We start from the raw sequence: 27,169 nt of genomic DNA on the forward strand, positions 1-27,169 counted from the left end.
ATAAAATTGCATACTCAGCCATTCCTAGTCAGCTGCTACTCTGACCATCTCAAGATGGAGGTAAAGGCTGCTGCCGGCACTGACCCCTTCCTTTCCTTTCCCTTCCCATCATGGCGGCTCGTCTGTGCCGCTCACGTGCCCGTAGGGAGCCCACCCCCCGTCTTTCCTATCAGCTGACGAGGAAAGACTTGTCACGTGAGCGGGAGAGCGTTAAAGCAGAAGTTGGGCGACCCGAGAGACGGCTTATGCGGTAAGGCCAATGCTCTGGGCTTCTTTCCGAGGGAAACCACGGGGGTTCAGCAGCTACTCGGAACACCTCTTCTTTCCCTGGAGCAGGAATGCTAGCCAATGAGAAGGTGCTTGTGTAAAGCACATGCTAATTTATGCAAATGTAGGCGGTTCTGCTCTTTTTTGGGCAACTTGCCTCCCCCCCCCCGCATTGAGGGACAGATGACATCACGCTCCTCAGTTTCCGAACTGAGATGCTGAGCTGAGCCTCTCCATCGCCCCTCCTTTGACATGCTGGGGGCCGATTTGCTACCAGTCTTGAAAATAGAAGCGAAGGCGGAGGAGGCTGACGCGTTAGATTTCATTGCTCTGCGTTAGGTGATTTAGATATGATTTACAACCCTACTTTAAAAGTTAGAATATTCCGCAAGGCGGTATAAAGTCCACAGTGCAATAAATGGAGCACAACTAGAATTGTTATTTTTTATGTTTTAGAACAATAACTTACAGGAGAATGAACTATATAATTTATTTCCTTGTTGTAATATAATTATATCACATATTCCTATATATCTTGTGTTTTTACAAACTTAGTAAGAGGCTTGAGATTTTAAGACTTAATATAAAATAGTGAAGCTGAACTTGTTTGTGTACTACTTTTTTCCATTCTTGTTTAGTTAGCTTTTTAAAATAAAATTAGGTGCAACCAAAGATTTAAACTGGCACTTTGAATTGTCCCTAGAAACAGACTGGCAGACGCTGTACATCTTGGTGATTAAAATATTTTTAGCACCAGCTGCTGGAAACTGCAAGAGGAGAGATTTCTGTTGTGCATAAGGTCCTGTTTGTGAGCTTGTTATGGACATGTGGTTGGCTGCTGTGAGACTAGGATGCTGGACTAGATGGGCCACTGGCCTGATTCAGCAGGGCTCCTCTTATGAGCAGAGGCAGCAGTGAGGGTGCTTCACACCCTATTATTCTTACTGCAGGGAAGACAATTACAGCTACTGTTGATTTGCAAAAGTATGTAGGCATTCGGCATCACATTGGCTACCCCTGCCAAGCCTAATGTATGGTGGTGGATTTTAGTTGCCCATTAATGAAGGAAATGCACTCTGCACATGCACAGTTGTGTTTTTAAAGAGGGCTGACCCTGACCTCTGTGATGTGCCTTAAGCATTCTGTTCTTTTTCTGCTGCAAGAAAAGCAGAACTCTGTCAATCATATAAATAAAAATGTTGGAGCTTTTGTATGGTTTTGTTTCTGCCACAGAAACAAGGGAGTATGCCATCTAATTGTTGAGTTTACCAGGCATTGCACCTACACTTTCAAGAACATGTTTTGTTTTGTTTTTTAAGCCCTTTTTTGGCCCCACTTCCAGATCAATAAAGTAAGAACCACCACCACCAAACCAATACAGGCCCTGCCCTCAAGTTTACAGTCTAAAAGATAATGACAAAACACAGGGAAAAGGAGATGGAGAGAGGAGGGGGGAGAAGCAAACCCAGTCATTGGTTTTTAAAGTTACATTTCTTATGGTGACCAGCAGGGAAGGAAACAATTCAGGTAACCAGATGGAATGGCTGCTTCTAGGTGAGAGCCAATGGCAATGCCTGATGTGACAGTTGGCAATGCCTGATGTGACAGTTCCTTGCAGAACTGTTTTGTTATTTTCCCACCTATTCTCTTTGTTTTGCTTCCTTTCTCATTACCAGGCACATTCCCTGAATGCCTGAATGATGCCACCTGACAAAGCCACCTCAGATGCTCCAGTCTTCCAGTTTACTAACTGCTGGATTTTGAAGAATCATGAGCTGCAAAGGTGAGTGTGTGTGAAGGAGATACTTTGCTTCTTGTTGTCTGTGATGGCTTTAATGTGTGTAGCCATAGTTAAGAGTAATCACAGTATGTCCTGGATCCAGTGACATGGCAAACTGACGCTAATAAAAAATGGAATAAAAATCTTCTGAACTCTTCCTTGTGGCCATGCCAGAGTGGGAGGATGTGTGCATGTGAGCCTCGGTGGAGGCTAGGCTTGTTTTTTGTAACACTAAACTATGGTTTATACTTACATCTGAACCAGCCTTGTATGTTTACATGTACCAGTGTTTGTTCCTGATCAAATATCTTTGTAAAGACAGTGCTATTTTCTTCAACTTGCTAGCATTTGTAGACAAAGTTCTGGTGAAATCTGCTGCTTTTTATTAAATGTACTTGCAGATGCATGGTTTTCTCCCAGGTCTGGCTGCGTTCTAGGGTACTGGTTGCTTCTGTTTTCAGAGAGGACTTGTGGGTGAGAGAAGGAAAGATCCTAAACCCAGAGAAGCTGTTCTTTGATGAAAAGAAACATGCAGACGTCCGGCTGGACTGCAAGGGAAGCATCCTGGCACCTGGCTTCATTGATGTGCAGATCAATGGTAAGGTATTGGAATAATTCTAGTACATGAAAACACCGAGGATTAGGATGGTTTAAGCTGTGCAGAAATTGCTGCCTCATAGATTCTGCTTGTGTAGTCCATGCTTGAATCTTTTAAAAGCTTTGCCATGAAAATGTGACTTGCAGAAAAATCATAGAAGAGTTAGATAAGAGGGGCAAATTGGAAGAAAACCAATTTATTCATAATTTTGTGGGTTCTAAGCTTTTACATATATATGAGCAACAATTATCCCTTAGGAAGCCCACAGTCATCATAGAATGAAAGAATTGTAGAGTTGGAAGGGACCACAATGGTCATCTTGTCCAGCCCCCTGCAATGCAGGAATCTGTTGTCCCATGTGGGGCTCGAACCCATGAACCTGAGTCTCATGCTCTACCAACTGAGCAATTTTATACTATATTTAGATCAGGGGTGGGTAGCTTTTTTCAGCCCTCAGGAACCACATGACATTGGTAGGTGAGACAACAGATTTGAATCTTACATTTGTACAGTTGGCTGTAGTCCAGCCACACAAAAGCCAGAGATTTCTAGGCCTATATTTGTCCATCCAGGCAATCAAGAGGCATTAGTACAGTTCAAGGGAGCTGGAAAGCAGGATCCCTCCACTCAGCCAGTGTTATGTTACTCTTGTGCTTTGTACATCTGCTTCCAGAGACACCCTAGATCAGCCATCTCCAACCTGGTGCCCTCCAGATATTAAGGGCTACAACTCCATCTTTCCTGACCATTGACCAAACTAGCTGTGTTAGGGAGAGACTCATAGGAGTCTACATAAACTACATTATTATTATTATTAAGTTTGTTATTTATACCCTGCCCATCTAGAGGGCACGTGGTTAGGGATGGCTAACCTAATTTTTGTAGCATAGCCAGTTGCAATTTCTCTGTCCTTTTCTTCACATAGGAGGCTTTGGAGTGGATTTCTCCCTGGACACAGAAGATACAGGAGCAGGAATCTCACTGGTTGCCCAGAAAATACTGTCTCACGGAGTGACCTCTTTTTGCCCGACCCTGGTGTCCTCACCATCATCTGTATATCACAGGGTAAGGAATAATAGGGCCCTATGAATACCCTTCCTTACTCATGAGATCTACTGTTGCTCTAAGCAGCTCTTACATGCCTTGAACAACCTGTGAGTTGAACACAGCCAACTAACCATTTGCGGCAGCCTACAGAAAGTGTGATAAGTCTCCCATCTTTGCTGCTTGCCTGAGATTCCAAAAACAGAGCAGCGGAGTGAGGTCCACAAGGGTCTGACTGACCACAATACAAAGCTGCGTTGGTCATGTTGTTTCACAAATCGTGAAGGCCTGGATGAGCCTCTGATGGTTGAGCTGCCTTGTGTGCCTATTTCCATCTAGATGCACACACCCCAGACTCTTGTCCATTTCTGTTCTTCCTCCTTAAAGCAGGCACAGTTTTGTCAAATGAATCCCAGTAGCATTAGAGTTCTCTGGGATCATGGGAGAAGTCTTGCCTGTCGCCTGGTACCTGAGGTGGCTGGTTCCCAATGAGACTGGTAGGGTAGAAGACAGGGAGCCCAACAGTAGGTGGCGCCAGAGCCAATGACAGGCAGAGCCAACTTATTCCACTTTTGTCCCCATCCTCTTCCCTACTGAATCCTACAAGCACAACACTGACAGAAAGGAGAAGGCATGGAGGAAGCTGCCTTTTCCTGAGTCATGCCACTGATTGGTCAAGCTCATTGCTGTCTACATTAACTGGCAGCAAGTCTCCAGAGCTTTAGCAGGGGACATTCCCAGACCTACCTGAGGAGGTGGGGATAGAACCTAGGACCTCCTGCATGCCTCTGAGACAGACAGTTCCACCCCCTGAAATGGTAGCAACTGTTTAAAGTGGTATTGTAGTGCTTTAAATGTAAGGTGTGAATGTGGTCTTTCTGTTCAGTCACTGAGCAACAGCTCCTCCCGGCTAAGGTGGAGTACCTCCTCAGCTCAGGTGTCCTTGTCTGTCTGCAGCCTTCCCCAAATGAGGAAGTAAATGGTTGGACTTTAAATTCAGATTGCTAGTTGCCAACCTTTAGACTGTTGATATGGTGCTGTTTTCTTGGACTATATATATGTGTGTGTGTGTGTGTGTGTTTCCTATCAAATAACAATGCATACCCACACTGGGAATACGGAACTTAATAGTTGTAGAGAAAAGTTGTAGTTTTAGACGTTGCAAGAACGGCAGTCAAATGGAAATGTCTCTCCACAAGCTTAATTATGCAAAGTGAAGTCAGCAGGCAAAGGCTTTCTGTTCATACATTTACACCAATGATTAACTGTGATGTTTCTGACGACTCCAGGTGCTGCCTCAGATCTGCGTTAAAAATGGAGGACTTCATGGAGCTGGTGTCCTAGGTGAGTGTTACGCCTGCTCTCCCACAGGACAACATCTGCCATATTCATTACCTTTATATCTCACCTTTCTTCCAAGGAGCTCAAGGTTGGATACATGGTTCCTTCCCCTGTCACTTTACCCTCACAGCAAATCTGTGAGGTATTTTTGGCTGAGAGACAGTGAGTGGCCAAAAGAGACCCTGTGAGATTTATGGCTGAGTAGAGATTTGAACTCGGGTCTCACCATTCCTAGTCCACCATTCCAGGGGTGGGGAATTTCAGTCCCAGGAGCCAAATGTGACTTATAGGCCTCTCTATCTGGCCCTTGGGACACCCTTCCGAGGCCACGGCCTCTGCCCCCAGGCCTCACCCCTCACTGGCCTCTCCTCCTCCAGTCCTTTTTCTTGGATGGAACGTGTCCTGGAACTGTGTTGGTGCTTCTTGTTTGCCTGGATGGAGCTTCAAGAGAGGGGAATGAAGAGGAAGGAGATGAAGACTCACAGAGTTGATTGGCTCTGTAGGTCTGCATTGGTGCAGGTTGGGACTTGCAGGAGAGGGCATCAATGTCCGCATCCAAGAACAGGGATGGGGAGGCCTGTGGCACTCTAGATGTTGGGCTCCAGCTCCCATCAGCCTCGGCCCACTTGGCCAATGGTCAGAGCAGATGGGAGTTGTTGCCCAGCAACATCTGCAGGGCTTCAGGTTCTCCACTCTGCTCTAGAACTCACCCATCTCTTCTGCAATGGGACAGGGGTTCATCTGGAGGGTCCATTCATCAGCAAGGAAAAAAGAGGGGCACACCCAGAGCACTGCCTTCGCACCTTTGAGAAGGGAGCCTTCCAGGAATTGCTAGACACCTATGGGAGCCTGGACAGCGTCCGTATTGTCACCCTAGCACCTGAGATGAAGAGGAGCAGTGAAGTGATCAAGGAGCTCACCAAGTGTGGCATCTGTGTGTCACTAGGTAAATATTGCCTCCTCTGCACAAGACCTTAAATTTGAGGTTTGGGATCTGGCAGGCAGGGAACAAGCCTAGGTCCACACATGTTTTGGAACAGTGGAAATAATATTGTGCATTCTATTATTATCTATCGAAGGATGCATTTAGTGTGGGGGTTCCTGGAAGCAGATCCAGAGTTTTCATATTTTAGAAATGGGGAAATGCATTACATTTCCAGCAGCTGGGGTGCCCACTAAATATTAGGAGTATAGGAAATTGAGTCAGACGTTGGTCCCTCTCTCTGAGTACACTTGACAGGCACTGACTCTCCAGGGTCTCAGATAGGAGATATTCCCAGCCCTACTTGGCGATGCCATGAATTGAACATGGGACCTTCTGTTATGCAAAGCAAGTGACTCTTATCACTGACCTGCAAAGTCTCCCTTAAGGATTATATACCCAATGCACATACTGGGAATGTGGGCTGAAATGTGGGTTGGGTGTTTGTTGAATTTGTGCCAGTCCCCAGTCTAATATTGCACCAAACAGTCCCTCTAACTACAGGTGAACTCACAGGCCCAAGGAAGCTTGCTGGGTAGGAGCATTTTACACTTGGCTCTCCTTGATTCTAGGTCACTCCATGGCTAACCTATCTCATGCCGAGGAGGCTGTTCAGCATGGGGCCACCTTCATCACTCACCTTTTCAATGCCATGTTACCTGTGAGTAGCATCAATTACCTCCAGCCCATCAGGCCCCTTGACCCAGCCCCTGACATTCTCCCTCTCAGTCTGGCAGGTATCTTAAGAATATCCGCACATTTTTTTTACTTTACTGGAAAGCAAGTTTTTGGCCTTTCTGGTTGTGACGCTACATCTAAAAATATGGGAATGATGATGCCTTCAGAATGCAGGGTGGGGGTGGGGGTCAACAAATTTTAACTGGTGCCATGACTGAGAAGACCCTGTATCTGGTCCACTCCTACCCCCGCACTTGAGTCAGGAGTGGAGGAGGACCTGGAGGAGAGCCTTGAATGAAGGATTCCCACAGGCTCATGTTGTAATATTGGTGCACCCCCTCAGATTTCCTTTGCCTGCCGATCTCCTTTCTTTAGCAGTTTGTTTGACAACACTCCATGGGGCACCATTCTGATGCTCATCCTGGTTTTGTCTACCTGCAGTTCCACCATCGAGATCCTGGGATTGTGGGACTCCTCACAAGCGACAAGATCCCCCCAGGTCAGAAAGTGTTCTATGGCATGATATCAGACGGCATCCACACGAATCCTGCTGCCCTGAGGATCGCTCACCGGGCTGACCCTAAAGGTTTGTCCCATTGGGCAGGAAATCCCCAGAGTAGTGGATATGGAGTTAGTCTTGCTAAATCGGTTCCCAGCTACTGCCTGTAGGTACTGGGGAAACTGTGTGATTTATTTATGTATTTTGTTAGATCTATGTATTATTCTTCATCAAAAGATCTCAGGGCAGTTCAAAAGATAAAAACACAAGAGAAAAGCACAAATAGAAACAGCAAAACAATAGACCCTCCCATCCCACAAACACATATAAAAGGCTGTAGAATATTGATTAGCCAAAGGCCTGGCTGAAGAGGAACGTTTTTGCCAGGCGCCTAAAGATATATAATCCCGGGAAGGTAGAGAGAGATCAGCTAGAACATGTTCATTAGTGAGAGTGAGGCAGTGTGGTACAGTGGCTAGAGCGTTGGGCCTAAGACCTGGAAGACCAGGGTTCTAATCCCCACTCAGCCGTGAAGCTCACTTGGTGGCCTGGTACCAATCACTGTCTCTCAGCACAACCTACCTCACAGGGTTATTGTGAGGGTAAAACAGGAAGAGAGAGTAAAATGAGAACCAGCTACACCACCTTGAGGTCCTTGGAGGAAGAAGAAGAAGAAGAAGAGTTTGGATTTGATATCCCACTTTATCACTACCCGAAGGAGTCTCAAAGCGGCTAAGATTCTCTTTTCCCTTCCTCCCCCACAACAAACACTCTGTGAGGTGAGTGGGGCTGAGAGACTTCAGAGAAGTGTGACTAGTCCAAGGTCACCCAGCAGCTGCATGTGGAGGAGCGGAGACACGAACCCGGTTCACCAGATTACGAGTCCACCGCTCTTAACCACTACACCACACTGGGATATAAATGTAATAAATAAACAAATGCCACTCTAAAGCCATCATGGCTTCCCCCAAATAATCCTGGGAACTGTGATTTGTTAAGGGCGCAGAGAGTAGTTAAGGGATCCCTATTCTCTTCATAGAGCTAGTTCCCAAATGGTTGTTTTGAAGTGCTATAAGTCTGCTTTAAACAATGTAGATGGGGCCTGAAAGAGTGGGGAGTCCAACAACATGTGGAGGGCCAGAGATTCCCTATTGTTGAGTCAGAAGAACCAATGGCAGTTTCTGTGTCCTTTGCTCACCTTTATGACGAGACTGGAGTTAACAGGAGCCAATTATGTCCCTTTAGGTCTGGTCCTGGTGACAGATGCCATCACAGGTATGGGGCTTGCCCCAGGCAGGCACACCTTGGGCCAACAGGTGGTGGAGATGGATGGGCTGAACTCCTACATTGCAGGTGAGTGCCCCAGAATCCAGGTAGGGAGGACGGGACCCTAGACGACTTTCTCATTCAGGGTTGGAGTGCGCAGACTGACTTTTGAACCATTCAGCTCTTGAAGACCCAAACCTTGCAGATACCAGGAACAACCTCCCTCCTGCACGGCATCACCATGATGTTGGCTGCACAAACCATTGCTCTGTGGCAGAGCATCTCCCTTGCATGCAGAAGGTTCCAGGTTCAATCTCTGGCATCTCCAGGCTGGGAAAGAACTCTTTCCAAAACCCTGAAGAACAGCTGCCTGTCAGTGAAGACAATACTGAGCTAGATGGACCAGCGGTCTGGCTCACAAGAAAGGCAGCTTCCTGCCTTGCTACATTGTGTGCGCCCATACTGGGCTCCATTCTTGATCCTGACTGCCACGGTCACAAGCCATGGACCAATGCAAAGTGAATCTCCCAGCATGTGTGTGTGATACCAGGATAAGACATTGCACACTTAGTCCTTTCCCACAACCTAGTGATGGTGCGTTCTTAATTATACTGGCTAAACTCAAGGCATTTTCCGGAGCTGTTGCTCAGGTTAATGACCACAAGGGAAAAAGAAAAATGCACCTTATAGAGAAGAAAGGAATGAAGTGTTGCATACTCAATCCTAACAGCTCAATCCTATGCTAGTCTACTCAGGAGTCAGGAAACTGGACTTGCATATTGGCTTGTGTGAACAGCTTTCCATTTAACTTTGTTCTTTTGTTCTCTCACCCCTGCCCTCTTCACAGGGACCAAAACGCTGAGTGGCAGCGTTGCAACCATGGACACATGTGTTCGACATTTCAAGGATGCCACTGGTAAGGCTGTTCTGTGTAGGATAAGAAGGGGGAACCCGTGGCTTGTCCATATGTTCTTGGACGAAATGGTCCTCCTGTGAATCAGGAATTGATTAAGTAGCAGGAAGTAAAGAGCAGGAAGGAATGGACAGTTCTTTGAATGGAGAAATGTAGAAAGTGGAGTCCCCCAAGGATCGGTATTGGGGCCTATGCTTTTAAATTTGTTCTGGCCACAGTGATCCATACATTGGTAACCTCAGGACTCAATTATTGCAACGCACTCTATGTGGGGTTAACGTTCAGTTTGGTCTGGAGTCTCCAGCTGGAGTAAAACACTGCAGCTAGATTGTTGATGGGGACAGACTATCACTGGTGCTAAAATGTTTGCCTTGGCTGCCTGTAGGCCTCCAGGTCAGGCTCAAGGTCCTGTTAATAATTTACAAGGCTCCAGGACACCTCAGGATCTCTTATATCCCCACCAGATCACTGAGGTCTTCGGGGGAGTTACTACTAGTGGTCGTTTGTGTCTTGGATGCACAACTTGTGTCCACTAATAGCCATGCATTTAGTATTGCATGCCCCGTCTAGACTCTCAAAAATGTACAAAAGTCTAGCGAATGTGTGTTGGAGATGTGGAGCAGAGAATGGGGATTTGATACATATGTGGTGGCGGTGTGGAAAGATTGAAGAGTTCTGGGGGGATGTATATGACGAATTGAAAAAGATGATGGGGATTTCTTTTATTAAAAGACCTGAGACGTTCCTACTAAGTATGGTAGATAAAGAGATACCAAATAAATTAAAAGAAGTCTTCTTATACGCAATAGCAGCAGTCCGAATAGTAGTGGCAAAAGGATGGAAAGGCCAAGAAGCACCAAAAGTTATTGATTGGCAAACTAAATTACAAGAATTTGCTGAGTTGGCTCTACTATTATTATTTTAGCTTATGTTCAATGTAATTTATGCAGAATTGTGAAAGCAAAACACAAAAAACCAAAATATTATTGTACCGGTATGTAACTTTATTTATCTTTGTAAAGGTTTTGGCAAACAGTTGGATTAGATATTTATTCTTTATTTGTTACTTGTCAACTTGTTTTTTCTTCTTTTGTTAATCAAAATTATGTAATAATAATAATAATAATAATAATAATAATAATAATAATAATAATAAGAAGAAGAAGAAGAAGAAGAAGAAGAAGAAGAAGAAGAATAGTATTGCATGGCCCATTTTATGGAACTCCCTTCCACTTGAGTTCAAACAGGATCCCTCTCTGTTGAACCTCTAGCACCTACTGAAGGCTTCTTTATTCCTGCACGTATTTTCATTGAAGTTCGATTTCACTGTTTTAATTTATTTTTTGTTGTTGTTATAAATATGTAAATTGCTTAAGCAAATAAATAAAATCATAGTGATAGATCTTCTCTCTTTTTCAGGTTGCTCTGTAGAGACGGCACTGGAAGCTGCTTCTCTACACCCTGCTCAGCTCTTGAAAATTGAGGACAGAAAGGGCACCTTGGATTATGACACTGATGCAGGTATTGGCCATCATTGGGAGAGCGAGTTCCAAACCTCCCACCCCTATGCCCCTCCTGTGTGTGTCTTCTGCTGGAAAATCTTCAAACTGAGGAGAGGGTTTCTTTTTTCCCTCATCAGGGAAAGCACAACAACTGGAGTAGGGTGTGAAGTTCTAGGGAGGGAGAGAGTAGGACAGCTTCACTGGAATCCTAGTGAACAGTTGAAGTTGTGCTTGGTGCAGCTATGACTTTGGGAAGGGGAGGAACCATAGCTCTGCAATAGAACCCATTCTTCATGAAGCACCCAGATTCATTCCCTAGCAATCTCTAGTTTGAGGACAGAGAAGGTAGCATGTAATGGGGAAGACATTCCCCTGAAACCCTGGAGAATTACTGCCAGTAGGCAATAATATGGCCTGATATAAGGCACCTTTGCCTGTTTTCTACTCCTTTAGGGAGTATCATGTATCAGGGATGGAGTACCTGTGACCCTGCAGGTGTTGCTGGGCTCCCATAACCTTTGGCCACCAGCATTGGAAGGGCGGCAGTTTCCCCATCCCTGCCCTCACATCAGTCTCGACTGGATATTTCTTTTTCATGCGCCTGTTTCAACAGGCGTTGTGCCAAATATGCAAAATGGAAATGGCCCTGAGCATTGTTGGGAGTGCTTGGTGGCTGGTTCATTAGAGCAAATGGGGCACTGCCTCACCAACTTTCAGACTGCCAATGGCCCACTTCCTCTGTTGAGTGACATAAATTTATATTCCATACAGATTTCTTGTTGCTGGATGACAAGCTCCATATTCGGGCAACCTACATTGCAGGCCAGCAGGTCTGGAGGCAGGACAGCTTTGCCATCTAAATCTAGAGCTGAGACTATGACAGCAGCACTTCAGATCAGTGGCAGAGAGTGGATTCTAGCCAGCATGGAGCCTTTTTTCTCCAAATGCCACTGTCTCTCTTGTTCCTGTTCAGTGGAGGCTGGTGCATTAAGGGCCCACCATCCTCAGTTGGCCCTTAATCCGCCAGCCCTCACCTGCCTGTCTTCTTACTTAAAACCAACCCAGGGGTGACCCTGGCTGGCAGCTTCTTCCTCTTTGGTCTCAAGTTTTGCCGTTGTGCAACTCACCAGGCGGATGGGGAACAAATCTCAAATAAGTTGGCTCCACCAACTCCCATTGGCTGTGGCTCCCCTCATCACTGGCTCTATCTTCTGACCATCCCACCAGTCCCAGTGAACACCAGCCATCTCTGCTTCCTGTGACTCTGGAAAAAAGAAGTCTTATTCAAACAAGTTCCAGCTGTGGCATTCCTTTCTCCTGTTCACAAAGTGCATCCTGCATGACAAGTTGCGTGTTTCCAAGGAGCTGTGGATGAAGCTGTTTATTTCCTCACCTGGCCCCAGAAACCTGGAAGTGGTGTCCGCCTGGCTGCCTTCAGATGCTTGCTTTTCCCGTTTTTGTGTGTGAATGCAAAGGCCTGGGGGAAAGTATTGCACACAGCTGAACCGAAGCGCAATCAACTTATGAGGCTGTTTTTATCTAAAGAACTTCTCAAGCACGTCTGAAACAACAGACACTTGCCCCTGAGATTTTAAAAATGCTGAATTCTGCACTAGGTGCCACAGGGGAGCTCTGGCCATTTTCCTCCCACAGTGCCTCCATTGTGGCCTTCAGCCATAAACCCACCCCTACCCCTTGTAATGCTGGAATGGTGCCTTTTCTTTTACTGTCATCTTCCTTGCCACAGATTAAAGCCAGCTGAGACATCTCATGCATGTTATTCCAATTCTAGGAGGGTGAAACGCTACCATGAGCTTTCGCCCATGTCTGAGGTGTTCCTTAGGTTGGTTTTATTTGCCCTCTCACTGTGTCTAGCTCCCCAGCCGTCATCAAGCCATCCTAACAAAATAACCCACCTAATCCCTTGTCCTTTCTAGTTGCCTCTGCACTGCTCTTGTATGGACCTGTAATATTCCAATAAGGAAAGAACCCTGCAAGTCAGATTCTGCATAAAAACCATCCAGCCCAATTTTGAAACCTGACTTAATCTTGCACATATGTATACCAGTTTTCTGTGCATAATACATTCTGTTTCCTGGAATAATGAGGGAAGAGAGGAAGCTGTGTGGAAACTTTGGGCTCGGCCTTGTATTCTGCCTCCTGCTTCTGAGACTGTTTCCTGAACACCTGTCCAAATCACAGGGATCAGGCTTGTGCAGAGCTTGTCTGCGGTCCAGGGCAGGACCTTGTTAGAATAAAGTTATAAACTCAAAAAGCAGCCATTCCCTGGCAGGGCCCCCTGCTGGCTTAGCCCTCCAAGGCCTGGTGCAAGTGTACCCAGCTGTCTCCTACAGGAGCCTGACAGGGACTAGAAGCCTAGGTTGTCTGTGTGGGGTTGTGATTTTTTTAAGAGGTTAGAAGGCTGATATTCTCAAAAACCTGAATTCTGAACTAGGTGCCACATTTCTGATTTGTGCTGCTCAGTTGCTGATGCATGGATTCACAAGAGCCCTGGTGCCACAGCTACATGTTGCTCATTTGTTGTTTGCTTGACCTCTTGACTCTGAAATGTCAGAAGTTGGTGTTAAGAATCAAAATCCTAGCCCCTGCTGGAGACTTGGCACTGTAAGCAGCCAAAGGACAGAACAAATGGCCACAGTGGGTTATGCTGGCGTATACATATTTTCTAAATAGTTTTCTAAATCTTTAAATCTATATATATATAAATGTAAAAGATGTATGTTTGTGACCAATCATCTTTCTACATAACCGCTTGACCGATTCCGTTGAAATTTGGACACAACGTTCCATGGACATATGGGAGTGTTTGTGCGTACTTGCATTGTACACCTTTCACCGGTAAAAACGTGATTTTATGCAAAACAATATAGCGCCCTCCAGTGGACGTCAAAACTGCAGATGTCTTCTCATTTCCCCACCACACCCCACCCGCCCCCAAACACCCATCCTCCTCGTATGTCACCACCACCCTTCCCCTCCTCCTCCTTCTCCTCCAAACCACCGTAGTTGACGCCCTCACCGCCTCCAGCCTGCACCGCCTCCTCCAGAGCCAGGCCAGGTGTAAAAGCCGACTCCGTCGACTCCACCGCCACCTCAAGAGCCAGGACGGCCCCAAAAGCCACCTCCACCAACACTGCCGCTGCCTCAAGAGCTAGGCTGGCCCCAAAACCCGCCTCTGCTGACTCCCACGCCACCTCGAGAGCCAGGCCGGCCCAAAAAGCCGCCTCCACCAATGCCTCCAGAGGCAGTCCGTCCCAAAAGCTGTCTCCGCCAACTCCGCCGCCACCTTGAGAGGCACCCGGGCCCAAAACCCGCCTCTGACGCCTTCGCCCCCGCCTCGAGACCCAGGCCAGCCCCAAAACCCGCCTCCGACACCGAGACAGGCCAGAACCTTTCACACACTTAAGCCACAGCAATGCGTGGCCGGGTACAGATAGTTCTAAATAAATAAACTAGCGTAGCTGGGTACAGCTAGTTCTAAATAAATAAACAAATGGTTGCCCACTTCCAAACTCAGATGAGGATGTGGGTTTTTGCCATCTCCTTGGGGTCTCTGGAAGTTAACAGTGCAATCCTATGTATGTCTGCTCAGAAGTAAGTTCTCCCTGTGTCCAGTAGGGCTTACTGCTATGTTGGTGTGTATAGAATTGCAGTCTAAATCTCTACAGTCTGGGGTGAGTGCATTTAAAAAGCACTTAAAATTAAGTATTACAAAAAAGAAGGAAGACATAGAGGAAATAAGAATAATGAAATAGTTCTTAAGCAGCAAAAACAGTAAATGGTGAGATCTTAAAGAATAGCACACTTGTAATAGCATACATTTTTGTAGGTTGGATATACGGAGTAATCCTCAGTTGGCAGGTAGCTCTGCTAGGGTGCGTGCATACACACACCCAACTTCACTATCCTGGTAAACAGTAGTAACTCTGTTTGAGAGACTGGCCACACCATGCCAGGATAGCTACTTCTGGTATATATGCATACACGAGTGTAAAGGGAAAAATATACAGATGTTGACATTAAATGCCAGTGAAATGCAAAAAGTTAAGTCTTTGGCAATTCAGTTAGAGCTTAAACTGTGAAATAGTAACTAAGGTGCAAGAGCCTGGAGCAATGTAAAACTATTCAGTAGACTTAGAATAATTTCAACCCAGCTTCTACAGGAGTTACAAATTATAATATGCTGATGGTACTCAAGAATGTACATGCGTATGCAATTAAAGGGGCCAGTGGACCCACCAACTTCACAAATCATTAGTATAGTGAAGTTAAACTTGTATTGATGAGTAGCAGCTTTCATAGACTGGGACTCTGGGTCAATCTGGACAATTATATCTTGGTTTATTAAGCTGTGGTATGTATGAGCTTTTTCTTCCTGTGCAGTTTGCACATAGCTCCTTTGCTCATCTATTAGCTGTGATTCAACCAGGAAGTCTGTAATCATCATTACAGTCCAAAAGGGTTCTGTGCACAGTCATTCATAGTGATCTAATCATCTGTACTGGACTTTTACCTGCCAAAGGAAAATGTTTCGCTTTTATTTTTAAAGAGTGGTTTCCCTGTATATTGATCTCTCACATCTGGTAGTTCAGTTTGGGTACTAAATATCCTGTCCCACACTTTGGATCACTGCTTCCAATATGTCATCCCACTTGTTTCCATTTGGTCTCTTCTGCCACTTTTGTTCTAAAAAATGAACACACACACGCTACATCCAAATATAATAAAACCTACTTTAATGGGGATGCATCTTGAGTCTGACACAATTTACCAGGTTCCAAGATAGAGCTAGTTTGGTGTGTGGTTTTTTGTGTTTTCTAAAGAAACCCTACAAAACACTCTGCAAAAGAACAAATGCTAATTGCTTGCCAATTTTCTTAGTTATTTAATTACAGAAAGTGTGAAAGTGTTTTTTAAAAAAAGGAAAAACAGAAAAGCCTCTAGTGGTGTGTGTAATATTTGGAGAGGGGAGGTTCAGTTTGTGATCCTTGGTCTGAGAACAGGAGTGTTAGAAATGTTTAAGAGTGTTCCTGTTTTCATTTTCTGTGAAATGCTAATAGGTATGTTGCAACCATCATGCAGTCCCTTGATCAGTATTTTAAAAACGCTGCTTGTAAGTGGATATTCTCTCTCTCTCTCTCTCTCTCTCTCTGGAATTTTACAAGTCAATATTAGAGGTCAAAGACACAAAATCGCAAAAGAAAAACAAAACAGAAGAGTGTATTGAATGAATATAGGAAAATGTTGCACCATAAACAAGCATCTTTAGATAAGGCATAGAGGGCAAAAGAATTATTATAATGAGAAAGGTCCAGCTGTTAGTCATAACCATAACCGACTGTTTTCGGAACGAGAGGGGCCTTTTTATTAACACCAGACCAGTTAACAGTTCTGCGTTGAATAAACTGCGTTTATCCTTTGAATAAAAAGATACCAGTCATTAAGATGATCGAAATACAGTAGTATCTGAAGAAGTGTGCATGCACACGAAAGCTCATACCAAGAACAAACTCAGTTGGTCTCTAAGGTGCTACTGGAAAGAATTTCCTATTTTGTTTCGAAATACAGTAGTTTGTTGGTGACTGCGCTTTTCCGTTTTTCCCGGCAGAGGGCACTTGCGATTAATAAATGTCCCCATGGAGATTATTATCATCGCCTCTTCCACAACTGTTTTTTTTTTAAAGAGAGGTTAGGATTGCAATCCACTTCAACCCTGGAAAGAAAACCCATTGGACTCAATCGGAATTACTCTTGAGTAGAAATGATTGAGTAGATTAAGCTGTTAGCATTGAGTAAAAAAAAAAATACAGTAATGAACCCGAATGTGGGGGCTAAAAACACCTCCTTAAAGTGTGGTATACTTTGTGGACGATTCCTGAGCAAGAGATTTGCAGCAATCGGAAAGCTGCCGCTTCGGTTTCAAGGCGAGTTGCATAGCCGGAACGACTTCACGGCGGAACTGAACGCAGAGAATGATAGGTGACGGGGAAGAGGTTCGGTCTCGGACATGGTCCGCCTCGCTTATTTGCATGGCAGAGCTTGAGCAGCCAATTAAGGAGTGGAGAGCTGCAGAAATATCCACATAACGACTTGAAAGAGAATCCAGTTTGCTCAGGTTTGTGAAGCTGGCACAGGCAGTGGGGCATTTGTTGAGCGAGAAAGATGATCTTAAAATAGATGATCTTAAAATAGATGGGAGACCTGCTGGTAGAAATCTAGGTTACTTGCCATAGAGTGACCAGGAATTTGCTAACCATTTAACAAGAGCAACAACAAATAGTAAGTTTTTTTTTCTGGCGGTGGGGTGTGTGTATCGTCCTAATTAAGCTGCTGAAACGAATAAAGCAAGGGTGTGTTTGTGCGTGAAAGGGCTGTGAGCTCAGTGCTTGTGGGGAAAACAATTTACTGTATTGGGCTGAACATGTGCCCAGAGGCACCTTCTTCCTTTATTCTAAATGTTTGTCAGTGCACACACACCCCTCCAAAGGAGCAACATTTAGCATTCATCTAGGGTTCTCGATGCTTCACTAAGAACCCTGAAGCTGGTTTTATGGTTCCCATTTTGCAGATTGAAGACTGAGGCTGAGAGATAGGGACTTGCCTAAGGCCACCTGCCTAGGAAGGACTCTCACTTAGGCCCAGTCAGAATGTTTGTGAATTAGCCCAGTATAGACTCTACCCTGACTTATAGCTGATCTCTAGGGTCTCTAAGCAGAGAGGGTCTTTCCAACAGCCTGCTACGTGGACTAGGTGAACAAATAGGAAGCTACTTATCGGGTCATTGTAGGTAGCCTCAGGCAAGCCACTTTTTCTCAGCCTCGGCTCCTTATTTGCAGCTTATTTGGATTGAACCTGGAGTCATCTGCACGGAAAGCATGTTTACTCACATGTAAGTCCCATTGTATTCAGTGGTCATAGGAGCACAGGAAGCTGCTTTCTACTGAATCACACCATCATTCCATCTAGGTCAATATTGCCTGCACTGCTTGGCAGTGGCTCTCCAGGATTTCAGATTAGAGTCTTTCTCAGCCCTACTTGGAGATGCTTGGGATTGAACCTAGGACATTCTGTATTCGAAGCAGATGCCCTGCCACAGAGCTGCAGCCCCTTCCCCAGCCTAGGGCTGCAACCATACATATTTTTCTAGGAGTAAGCCCACTTGAACTCAGTGGGGCTTACCCTGGAGTAAATATGTATAGGATTGCACTGTAAATTTCTAATGTTCTGGAATGTGGTCTGTAATTTTCTGCTTCTAGGTGAATGATGATGTAAGGACTTGTACACAAGCCTGGATTGCCAACTATCCTAATGGAAGAGGTAAGGAGTGTGTGGGCCTTTCTCTGTTTGCTGGGTCTTTTGCTACTGTACACCTATAAAAGCTACAAAAGGAGGAATTTTAGCAAGTACAGCAAGTCATGTCACAGCGCTGCAAGGTGTTTAATAACTGCATCTTCACATCCAAAACAATTAATATACAGAGACCAGCCCTCTAGTTTCAGATGACATTTTTTCTTACATTTCTGGACTTTGGACATGTCTATGTCTAGAGAGAGATCTGGTTCACAAGTCACACTAAATTGCCATTTAAAACAAATGGGTTTAATACAGTGGTTGTGTATGTGTGAATAAGTAAGCATAAGGAAGAAATCCCACATTCCCCCCAAATCCCTTGGAGTTGTGCTTTACTGTGGTGGAAGAGAGGAGGCACAGTCACCAAATATTATAGAGTTTCCCACTGAAAAATTGCCTGGGTTCCATCCAATTCTGGTACTAACAGAGAAATAGCATTGGAAACATCTGGGTTTCTCAGTATGTAGAAAGAGAGGGAGGGACACACACACACACACACCTTTTAAGTAGCAACCCTTATGCCACTCTGTTATCTTTCCATTGATCCAGGCTCCCAAACCAACATACCAGGAGGAACTGGAATGGTGCATCTCTCAACTGGAGACCGGCCTCCTGCATCTCAACCCAACTCCAAAGCAAGGTGTGTTGCCTCAAGGTCACTGGCTTAACCCTAAACCAGCAGGATCAGCCACAAAACATTGTGGTGTGGAGTGCTGCTGTTAGGCTGCTAGCCTGCTCCATTTGAGCTCAACTATTGTTGTTGGAAAAACAGAATACAAATATTAAATCAAATTACTATGTCACAGTCCCCCACCAGCCACTCCATTGCGCTGCCAGCCACCATTCCATGCCCACTGAGCATGCTTAGGTCTCATTGGCTTGTTCCCCATCCCTACCCTTCCGGTTTTTTCCTGTATTTTTTTGTTTTGTTTTTATGTACTGTACTGAAAACCTTAGGGTTTCTCCAAGCCTGCTTATACCATCCCTCTTGAGCCATTCAGACTTCAGACACCTTGTGCCATTTTGATGACATTGGCAACAGCACACATGACTTGAACTTCAGAGATATATTGATAATCACCCAGCATCTTTGTAGTGCAATGTTTCTTCTCTTTTCCTTTCCCTTTTTTTTTAAAGGAAATGAGTGCATGTTAAACAGCACGTGTAGAGAGGGGAGAAGTACTACAGAGTTACCTTGCTGAGTGCTTGTAGGGGCTACTGAGATTACCTGTGGATTGTCAGATACTTTTGTAAGAGCATCAAGTTAAAAGCAGAGTTGTTGTTGTGAGTTGTTTGTCTTTTCTTCCACTCCTTGTGAGCAGTAGAGGAGACACGGCACATCCTCGGGGTGCTGCGCTCGAGCAAGTCTCCTCTTGTGAAAAAGCGGCAGGTGATGCATCATGTCTTTGGAGACTACCGGCTAAAGATGGCAGAGGAGAGGCAGAGGGCAGCAAAAGAAGGTGAGATGGAAAGCTGTGCTGTCAAGCATCACTCAGCAATGCTAATTCCTCCGGGTTGGGAACCTTTATCAGTCTGAGGACCACAATTTTAAATATAAAATTATAAATTGTGTGTCTTTGCTTCTCAGTTTGTATTGTGTTATTTAATGCACTGTGACTTGCTGTTATTTTTATTGATTACTGTTTAGAAAGTATTTATTGTAATTGTTAAGGGTGAATTTCTGTTTATTATTTGCTGATATTAAATTTTATTGTGTACTATATGCTAATGGATTATTGAATATTACTTTATTTGATATAAGTTGTTTATTTTAAAGTTAAGTTTTTAGTATGATATTTTTTGTATTGGATCAGATTGTTATAAGGTGTGTGATCTTTCTATTTATTTATTTATTTATTTATTTTATTATTACAGTATTATTTATTGAATTTATATACTGCCCTATACCCAGAGGTTCTTTAGTTTGTAAACTGCCTTGTGTGCAGTAATATAGAAAGGTGATATACAAATTAAAAATGAAATGAAATGAAATTCCTTCTGGGCAACCTTTTGCGGCCCATGCTATTGGTGGGTGGGTGGGGGTCAGAGAAAAAGTAGGTGGGGCAACAAATATAAATTACCTTTAAGTAGTACTAATGTCACACTCAGAAATCCCTCTCTATCCTATGCCCAAGCAAGCAAGAGGCTTATCAGAGTTGAAGGTCGCAGCTCAGCCAGGCAAAAACACTGGAGGGTATGAAGCAAGGCCAATGAGAGCTGTGGCCTGGAGTAGTTTTGACAAGATTTCAGACATCATTAATCTCACACCCTTCCCTGTAAGGCTATAACTGCTTGTTGCTGCTGTTGCCAAAAGCCTCAGGCTGCATGTTGCTGCCATCAGCAAATACAGACCAGCCTTTAGTTGTGTCTCCTAGTCAGATGTGGCCAGAAGTGCAAGCAAATGACCAATTTCCTAGAAAAGCCATAGCGACATAGTGAAAACACTCACCCTTCTGTTCCTTCTCTTGTAGCTGTGAATCCCGAGAACACTGTGCACATACAGTCAGGAGATACCCTCAGTTCAAGCAGCGTGGCGTACAGGAAGCAAGCCAACCACCCTTCTGCAGTCCCAACATCATGGTTTGCACCATCAGACAACACCTTTCAGTTTGACTTTGTTATTTCCAAGGGAACCTCAGAAGAAATTGGTGGAACTGCGAGAGAAGCACATGAGGTGGATGACTCCGGGGAGCAGTCCACTGGTAGCAGTCTCTCTGGGACATTGGACATTGGAACAGAGAAGCCCGAGTTTGCTTTCAACTTCGTCATACCAGACGTCCCCCCTCTTCCATCTGCTGCTGCAGATCCAGGCTCTGAAGCTGTGGTAGAAGCAGCCACAGGGGTAGACTCCACATCCCAAAATGCCACAGAGACTATGCCAGAGAGTGCGACTTTTTCAAAACCCAATAAATCAGCTGCGAAGAGCAATGGAGGTAGAAGAGATGAAGGCACCGTTCAAGAGGTTTCTAAATCAGAGACTGCCCAAGCAGGTATGGAGACTGTATCTGCAAGTTTTAATTAAGTTTCTGAAATATATGTATGCCTGCTCACCTACAATGAGTAGAGAATTGGTCCCAGGCGATGCTCCTTTTAACAAAAGTTCTTTCATTTATAAGACCTTCTGTTTCCATTGCTCAGGGTAATATGGAACTTACTGCATTGTTGCAGTAAGAATCTCATGCAATAAAGTGCCCTTTTTTCTCTCCTGTGGAAGCCTTTCCAATAAGACATATGTATACAGTTAAATTGATTTAAAAGACAGGTGAACAAATAAGAATTATTCCTTTTTTTTTCCTAGGAAGAAAGCTAAGTGGATCTTCCAATAGGAAAAAGAAAAAGAAACAACCACCTTTAAAAGGAGCACATGGTGGCAATGTAAATGGAGATCACAGACCTTGTGGAGAAGGTAGACTTGACCAAACTGACATGTGTCAGGTATGTGAACACCTTGTGCGTCAGAAGGAATGTGGCTAAATCTTTGTATAAATATTTCCAAAATTCTGCCACCGGTAGCTCCAGTTGACAGCATGGTAGTCATTCATTTTATTTAAGTATTGTTACTTAAGGGATAACCCAGTCAGATGGGCAGGGTACTACTACTACTACTACTACTACTAATAATAATAATAATTCCTCTACTCTTCAACTGAAAAAGAACCCTAGAGTGACTTTTAATAGCAGTAATAAGATAGTCCCTGTCCTCAACTGTATAATCTGAAAGACATAAAACAAAAGGAATAGGGAGGGTGGAGGAAAAACACAAACTCAGAAAGTTCTTATAAATGTTCTGGGGGAAGCAAGCACTTATGTGTAGGTGAATTTGCATGCTTTATCCTGGTAGCAACAAAATTTTAAGGGCAGAATGTCACCCTGTTTAGAATTGAAGGAAAATAGAAAATTCTTTCCAGTAGCACCTTAGAGACCAACTGAGTTTGTTCTTGGTATGAGCTTTCGTGTGCATGCACACTTCTTCAGATGCATGCACACGAAAGCTCATACCAAGAACAAACTCAGTTGGTCTCTAAGGTGCTACTGGAAAGAATTTTCTATTTTGCTTCGACTATGGCAGACGAACACGGCTACCCACCTGTAACTAGAATTGAAGGGTAAGCCTTCGTTAAGTCCCTGATTAGAATCATATTTATCAGCACACCAGTTTGAATGGGGATAGAGGGTCACCATTGTTGAGAGGAAAAAAATAGGAGAAAAATCCCATGGTTAAGAACCACTTGACAGTGGAAGAGGCTTCCTCGAGAGGTGGTGGGCCCTCCTTAGCTGGGTGTATTTAAGCAGAGGCTGGGCAGCCACCTTTCAGAGTTGCTGTAGTTTCATCCCACACTGTAGTTCCTGCTTTGAGCAAAGGGTTGGGCTGATGATCTCTAAGGTCACTTTAATTTCTAAAAAATAATAATAATATAATAATAATAATAATATTTATTATTTGTACCCCGCCCATCTGGCTGGATTTCCCCAGCCACTCTGGGCGGCTTCCAACAGAAATCAAATACAAAAATATCAAACATTAAAAACTTCCCTAAAAAGGGCTGCCTTCAGGTTTTTTCTGAATGTCAGGTAGTTGTTTATTTCCCTGACCTGTGATGGGAGGGCGTTCCACAGGGCGGGCGCCACTACCGAGAAGGCCCTCTGCCTGGTTCCCTGTAGTTTTGCTTCTCGCAGTGAGGGAACCGACAGAAGGCCCTCGGCGCTGGATCTCAGTGTCCGGGCTGAATGATGGGGGTGGAGACGCTCCTTCAGGTATACAGGACCGAGGCCGTTTAGGGCTTTAAAGGTCAGCACCAACACTTTGAATTGTGCTCGGAAACGTACTGGGAGCCAATGCAGATCTCTCAGGACCGGTGTTATGTGGTCCCGGCGGCCACTCCCAGTCACCAGTCTAGCTGCCGCATTTTGGATTAATTGCAGTTTCCGGGTCACCTTCAAAGGTAGCCCCACATAGAGCGCATTGCAGTAGTCCAAGCGGGAGATAACCAGAGCATGCACCACCTTGGTGAGACAGTCCGCGGGCAGGTAGGGTCTCAGCCTGCGTACCAGGTGGAGCTGGTAGACAGCTGCCCTGGATACAGAATTAACCTGCGCTTCCATGGACAGCTGTGAGTCCAAAATGACTCCCAGGCTGCGCACCTGGTCCTTCAGGGGCACAGTTACCCCATTCAGGACCAGGGAATCCTCCACACCTGCCCTCCTCCTGTCCCCCAAAAACAGTACTTCTGTCTTGTCAGGATAATAATAATAATAATAATAATAATAATAATAATAATAATAATAATGTGGTTGCCTATTAAAATGCCCTGCCTGGAAACCAAACGTCTCTCCACTCCTCCCTTTTTGTACTCCTTGAAAGAGGAATCCATTGCCTCTCCAATAGAAACCTAGAGGGAAGCCAGTTGCAAGGGAGGTACTTGCCCAGCTAGTCTTAATTGACTCTCCCTTTTATCCTATGTCCCTCCCCCAATTTTATTGCAACAGTCAGATGAACAGATGAAGAGGGAGGTGGACTGGTGCATTGAGCAGCTGGAACTTGGCCTGAAGACTCGGAAATCAACTCCCAAGCAGAGTGAGTCCACTTGCTGGGGAAGACTGAGAGGGGGGAGGGACTAAATAGAGTCTATCTCCCATGTGGACCCCCACCCCAGGGAGGAAGTAATTGTTCTGCTACGTTCATTTATTTTGGTCTGCAAATGTTTGTGTGTGGGTTTGTTTGTTTTTAATGCTTTAATTCTGTTTCATAGCTGTCAACCTTCCCTTTTTTGCAGGAAATTCCCCTATCAGTACTAGACTATAGTACTGATAGGGGAATTTCCCACAAAAAGGGGAAGGTTGACAGCTATGTTCTGTTTTATGATTTCTTGGCTGCTCTGAGAGCTTTTGCTGATGAGTGTTGTGCACATTTCATAATCCTATATAGGTTAGGAAGCTTCCCAGTAGATAACAAAAGAACCAAGGTCACAGCTGTATTTTGCAGGAGTGGGAACAACAGAGCCGGCAGGATTAATTCTAACAGTCATATACTAGTAAGAACAGGAAAAAAAACTTTCCAGTTTTGCGGAGTTTGTAAACTGAATAGTTGGTAAACAGGGCTGTTTGTAGCTTAGAAGAGGGTGTGGCTGGCTCACCAGCACCCTGAGCTAGAACAGTCCATCATCATAGACTCATAGATCTGGAAGGGACCACAAGGAACATGTAGTCCAACTCCCTGCACTGCAGGAATCTCACCCATAAACCTAAGATTAAGGGTTTCATGCTCTACCGATTGTGTTATCCCCCCGCAGTCCACACTAACATTTTGTGGCAGGCCCCCCTCTTGTGACGACAGTGACAAGAAATAATAGAAGTAGTAAGTAGTAATAAAAATGTCATTTGCTTTGGTTCAGTGGATGAGGCACTCCGGGCCATCAAGACATTGCGCAGCGAGAAGGCGGTCCTGGCAAAGAAGCGCCAGTTGATGCGTGCCCTATTTGGCGATTACAGGAAAAAAATTGCAGAGGAAAGACAGAAGCAGCTGAAGCTCATGCAAGCAGGTAAGGAAGCGAAGCATGGCTGAGAATTTAGGGACAGAGTTTTGAGCCACAGCAATAGCATATTGGGGGCCGTTTCTGACTGGGGCTAATATTGGGGGTGGTAGGCAGAATACAACTGCACAGAGCAGTTTCCAGCTTTCAGTCTTTGCCTGTCTGCTTGGAATTCAGTGGGACTTAAGCCCAGGTAAGTGAGTAAAGGATTAACAAGAGATTGCAGATAATTGCTGAACCCTTGCCTAGATGCTGATGCTGTAAATTCCGTCCCACCCAAAGGAGTTGTGTGCCTAAGTTTCAGTTGTTCTTACTGCAACCAAGTTGTAGCTGGTACTTAGGAACATAGGAAGCTGCTTTAAGTCAAGTCAGAATTGGTCGTTCTTTCTCAGTATTGTCTACACCAGAAATAGCCAATGTGGTGCTCTCCAGGTGCTGTTGGACTGTAACTCCCACCAGCCACAGCCAATGTTGTCAATTGTTTGCCTTAAACGGAGGAAAGCAGTGTTATTTCTGTTCCTTTCACTAGGGGGAAGGAGCATTTGGAGGGCTCTCCCCCAGATGTAAAAGGTGGCAGGTTCCCCAAACTCTGTCAATTACTTTCACCTCGCTCACACCTTTCAAAAGATGCCTATGCAAGCAGAAATGTTCAGGACAAGAAAGTGGACAGACTCACTGAGGTGTGTGACACAATTAGAATTTTTAACAGTGATCTTTTCTATCTCCAAGCATCAAAAGCAGCTCGTATTGCAGAAGTGACTGAAGATGCTTGCAGGAAGAGCAGCCGGGTTTTCAGGAAGTCCGCAGTCATGGCCAGAAGAGACCAGAGACCTGCAGGATCCTTTATTCCATCTTCTACGCAGACAGCTTCTACGTGCTCTTTCGCACTCACATCTTCCCAAGAGGAATTCTGCTTCAATTTTTTCTAAGGAAGCTTGTTGAATACTTTGAACAGGTTTCTTTCACCTGGGTGTTAGAAACTTGGGCAAAGTTTGCGTTTTGAAAAACCAAAGCAAGCAAGCCAAAAACGTACTTGCAGAAAGGCTGCAAAAAAAATGGAATCAGGTATGTTGTTGAGCAGCCTGAAAAGCGTAATGGAAGTGCCTTAGGGGGAGGAGAAAGAGGGGTCTGGTGTAATCTGTGCAGGCCCCCATGAAATAAGTAGTAGCTTAATAAAACATCGCAGGCACATGGCTTGCCCCCAAGGATTCTGGCAGTTGTACAATTCCCAGCACTCTGAACAAACTACATCTCCCAGGATTCTTTGGGGGAAGCCATGTGCTTACGATCTGCTTCAAATGTATGGCGTGCATGCAGCCAAAATGGGTGTCTTTTTCTTTTTAAATCTTGGTGGAAATCTAGTAAAATAGCAGGTAAAATTTAGAGGTGGCAGGAAAGAGAGGTAATCAGCAAGGGAACAAAAGAATGCCTAGCCAAAGATGGACTGTAAAAATAAAGCAGGTGCATCTATGCCATCAGAATTACTTTACACCTTGTAATTAAACCACTTTGAGGTTTTTGGGTTATTTTTTTCAATCAAGTGGTATATAAATTTTATGAAATAAAATAATTGAATCCTCCATTATTTACATTTAGAGTTTGTGTGTGAGAGAGGTCACATGCACACCATTCATTCCACATTTAAAGCATATTGCTTCCCCCAAAGAATCCTGGGAACTGTAGTTTACCCCTCACAAAGCCACATTTTTCCAGCATTCTTCATAAACTACAGTTACCAGGATTCTTTAGGGGAAGCCGTGTGCTTTAAATGTATGCTGTTGGTGTGACTTCCCTGTTCAAAGCTCTGTACAGCACAGATAAGTTTCCACTGGATCCTGGTACGATGCAGTTAATCACGAAAATCATATATTTTACAGTGACTAACATTACATTCACTTTTATAGCAGATCATTTGGGAGATAGAAGCATTTTGCTATAAAATTAATATCTGTTTCCTTAGTTACTGTAGTGAATGTGATTGCCAGCTGACCACAGACAATAGCCTGCCTTGTTCTTTTGGCTTCAAGAGCAGCTGAATCTTCAGAGATCAGCACAACAAAGTAGATTTTCACAGCATTACCATTATTACCTGCTGATTCCTGCATATCCATCTGATATGAAAAGGCATCACTGCTGGCAATTGTTAATTCTCACACATATGCAAATGCGTATCTGCAAAGCCCTGAACCTGTGCAGCTGCTCAGATTGGTCACTTGGCACTGAATAGCTGATATCAAAACAATTGCCTGATTAAATTTGCCAAGCATTGTGGGTACAGTCAAGCCTAGATGGCTGCCTTGTTGGGAGATCAGGCATTTATTCCCATGGTGACATCAGCTGTTGACTGTAACATTAGAGATCATGAGAGGCTTCCTCTCACCTATGCAATGCAAATTGC

General features: G+C 44.6%; 2 protein-coding genes across 6 annotated transcripts; both read left to right on the forward strand.

Moving 5' to 3' along the window:
* The first annotated feature begins 212 nt into the window (after window positions 1-212).
* On the forward strand, window positions 213-12,637 carry AMDHD2 (amidohydrolase domain containing 2). Of its 3 annotated transcripts, none has more exons than XM_033167331.1 (12): window positions 213-250; window positions 1,944-2,050; window positions 2,509-2,645; window positions 3,571-3,710; window positions 4,979-5,033; window positions 5,764-5,976; window positions 6,585-6,673; window positions 7,132-7,276; window positions 8,435-8,542; window positions 9,303-9,371; window positions 10,788-10,889; window positions 11,642-12,637. In XM_033167331.1, the coding sequence occupies exons 2-12, from the start codon at window positions 1,965-1,967 to the stop codon at window positions 11,728-11,730; spliced, it is 1,233 nt and encodes a 410-aa protein (XP_033023222.1). In that variant the 5' UTR covers window positions 213-250; window positions 1,944-1,964; the 3' UTR covers window positions 11,731-12,637. The 3 variants fall into 3 exon arrangements, with proteins under 3 accessions (XP_033023222.1, XP_033023223.1, XP_033023220.1); XM_033167332.1 differs by lacking the exon at window positions 213-250 and adding an exon at window positions 258-356; XM_033167329.1 differs by lacking the exon at window positions 213-250 and adding an exon at window positions 509-582.
* Window positions 12,638-16,791: 4,154 nt separating this feature from the next.
* Window positions 16,792-26,231, forward strand: LOC117056688. 3 transcript variants are annotated; one of them, XM_033167277.1, is made up of 9 exons: window positions 16,792-17,040; window positions 18,148-18,208; window positions 18,791-18,881; window positions 19,564-19,701; window positions 20,713-21,231; window positions 21,540-21,676; window positions 23,729-23,816; window positions 24,634-24,780; window positions 25,501-26,231. In XM_033167277.1, exons 2-9 carry the CDS (start codon window positions 18,200-18,202, stop codon window positions 25,698-25,700), a joined length of 1,329 nt encoding a protein of 442 aa, XP_033023168.1. In that variant the 5' UTR covers window positions 16,792-17,040; window positions 18,148-18,199; the 3' UTR covers window positions 25,701-26,231. The 3 variants fall into 3 exon arrangements, with proteins under 3 accessions (XP_033023168.1, XP_033023166.1, XP_033023167.1); XM_033167275.1 differs by having other exon boundaries at window positions 16,793-17,006; XM_033167276.1 differs by having other exon boundaries at window positions 17,036-17,170.
* The last annotated feature ends 938 nt before the right edge of the window (window positions 26,232-27,169 follow it).

This window comes from Lacerta agilis, chromosome 13 (assembly GCF_009819535.1).
Source record: "Lacerta agilis isolate rLacAgi1 chromosome 13, rLacAgi1.pri, whole genome shotgun sequence".
Taxonomy (NCBI): Eukaryota; Metazoa; Chordata; class Lepidosauria; order Squamata; family Lacertidae; genus Lacerta; species Lacerta agilis.

What these genes read in the sequence shown, in the direction of transcription:
- LOC117056688 (XM_033167277.1), top strand. An exon ending in GCAGAGGGCAGCAAAAGAAG is followed by an intron (nt 19,702 to 20,712) that starts GTGAGATGGAAA and finishes CTTCTCTTGTAG; the next exon opens with CTGTGAATCCCGAGAACACT. An exon ending in GCTGAAGCTCATGCAAGCAG is followed by an intron (nt 24,781 to 25,500) that starts GTAAGGAAGCGA and finishes TCTATCTCCAAG; the next exon opens with CATCAAAAGCAGCTCGTATT.
- AMDHD2 (XM_033167331.1), top strand. Translation starts at nt 1,965, where the DNA reads ATGATGCCACCTGACAAAGCCACCTCAGATGCTCCAGTCTTCCAGTTT. An exon ending in TGGCATCTGTGTGTCACTAG is followed by an intron (nt 5,977 to 6,584) that starts GTAAATATTGCC and finishes CCTTGATTCTAG; the next exon opens with GTCACTCCATGGCTAACCTA. An exon ending in GCTGAACTCCTACATTGCAG is followed by an intron (nt 8,543 to 9,302) that starts GTGAGTGCCCCA and finishes CCCTCTTCACAG; the next exon opens with GGACCAAAACGCTGAGTGGC.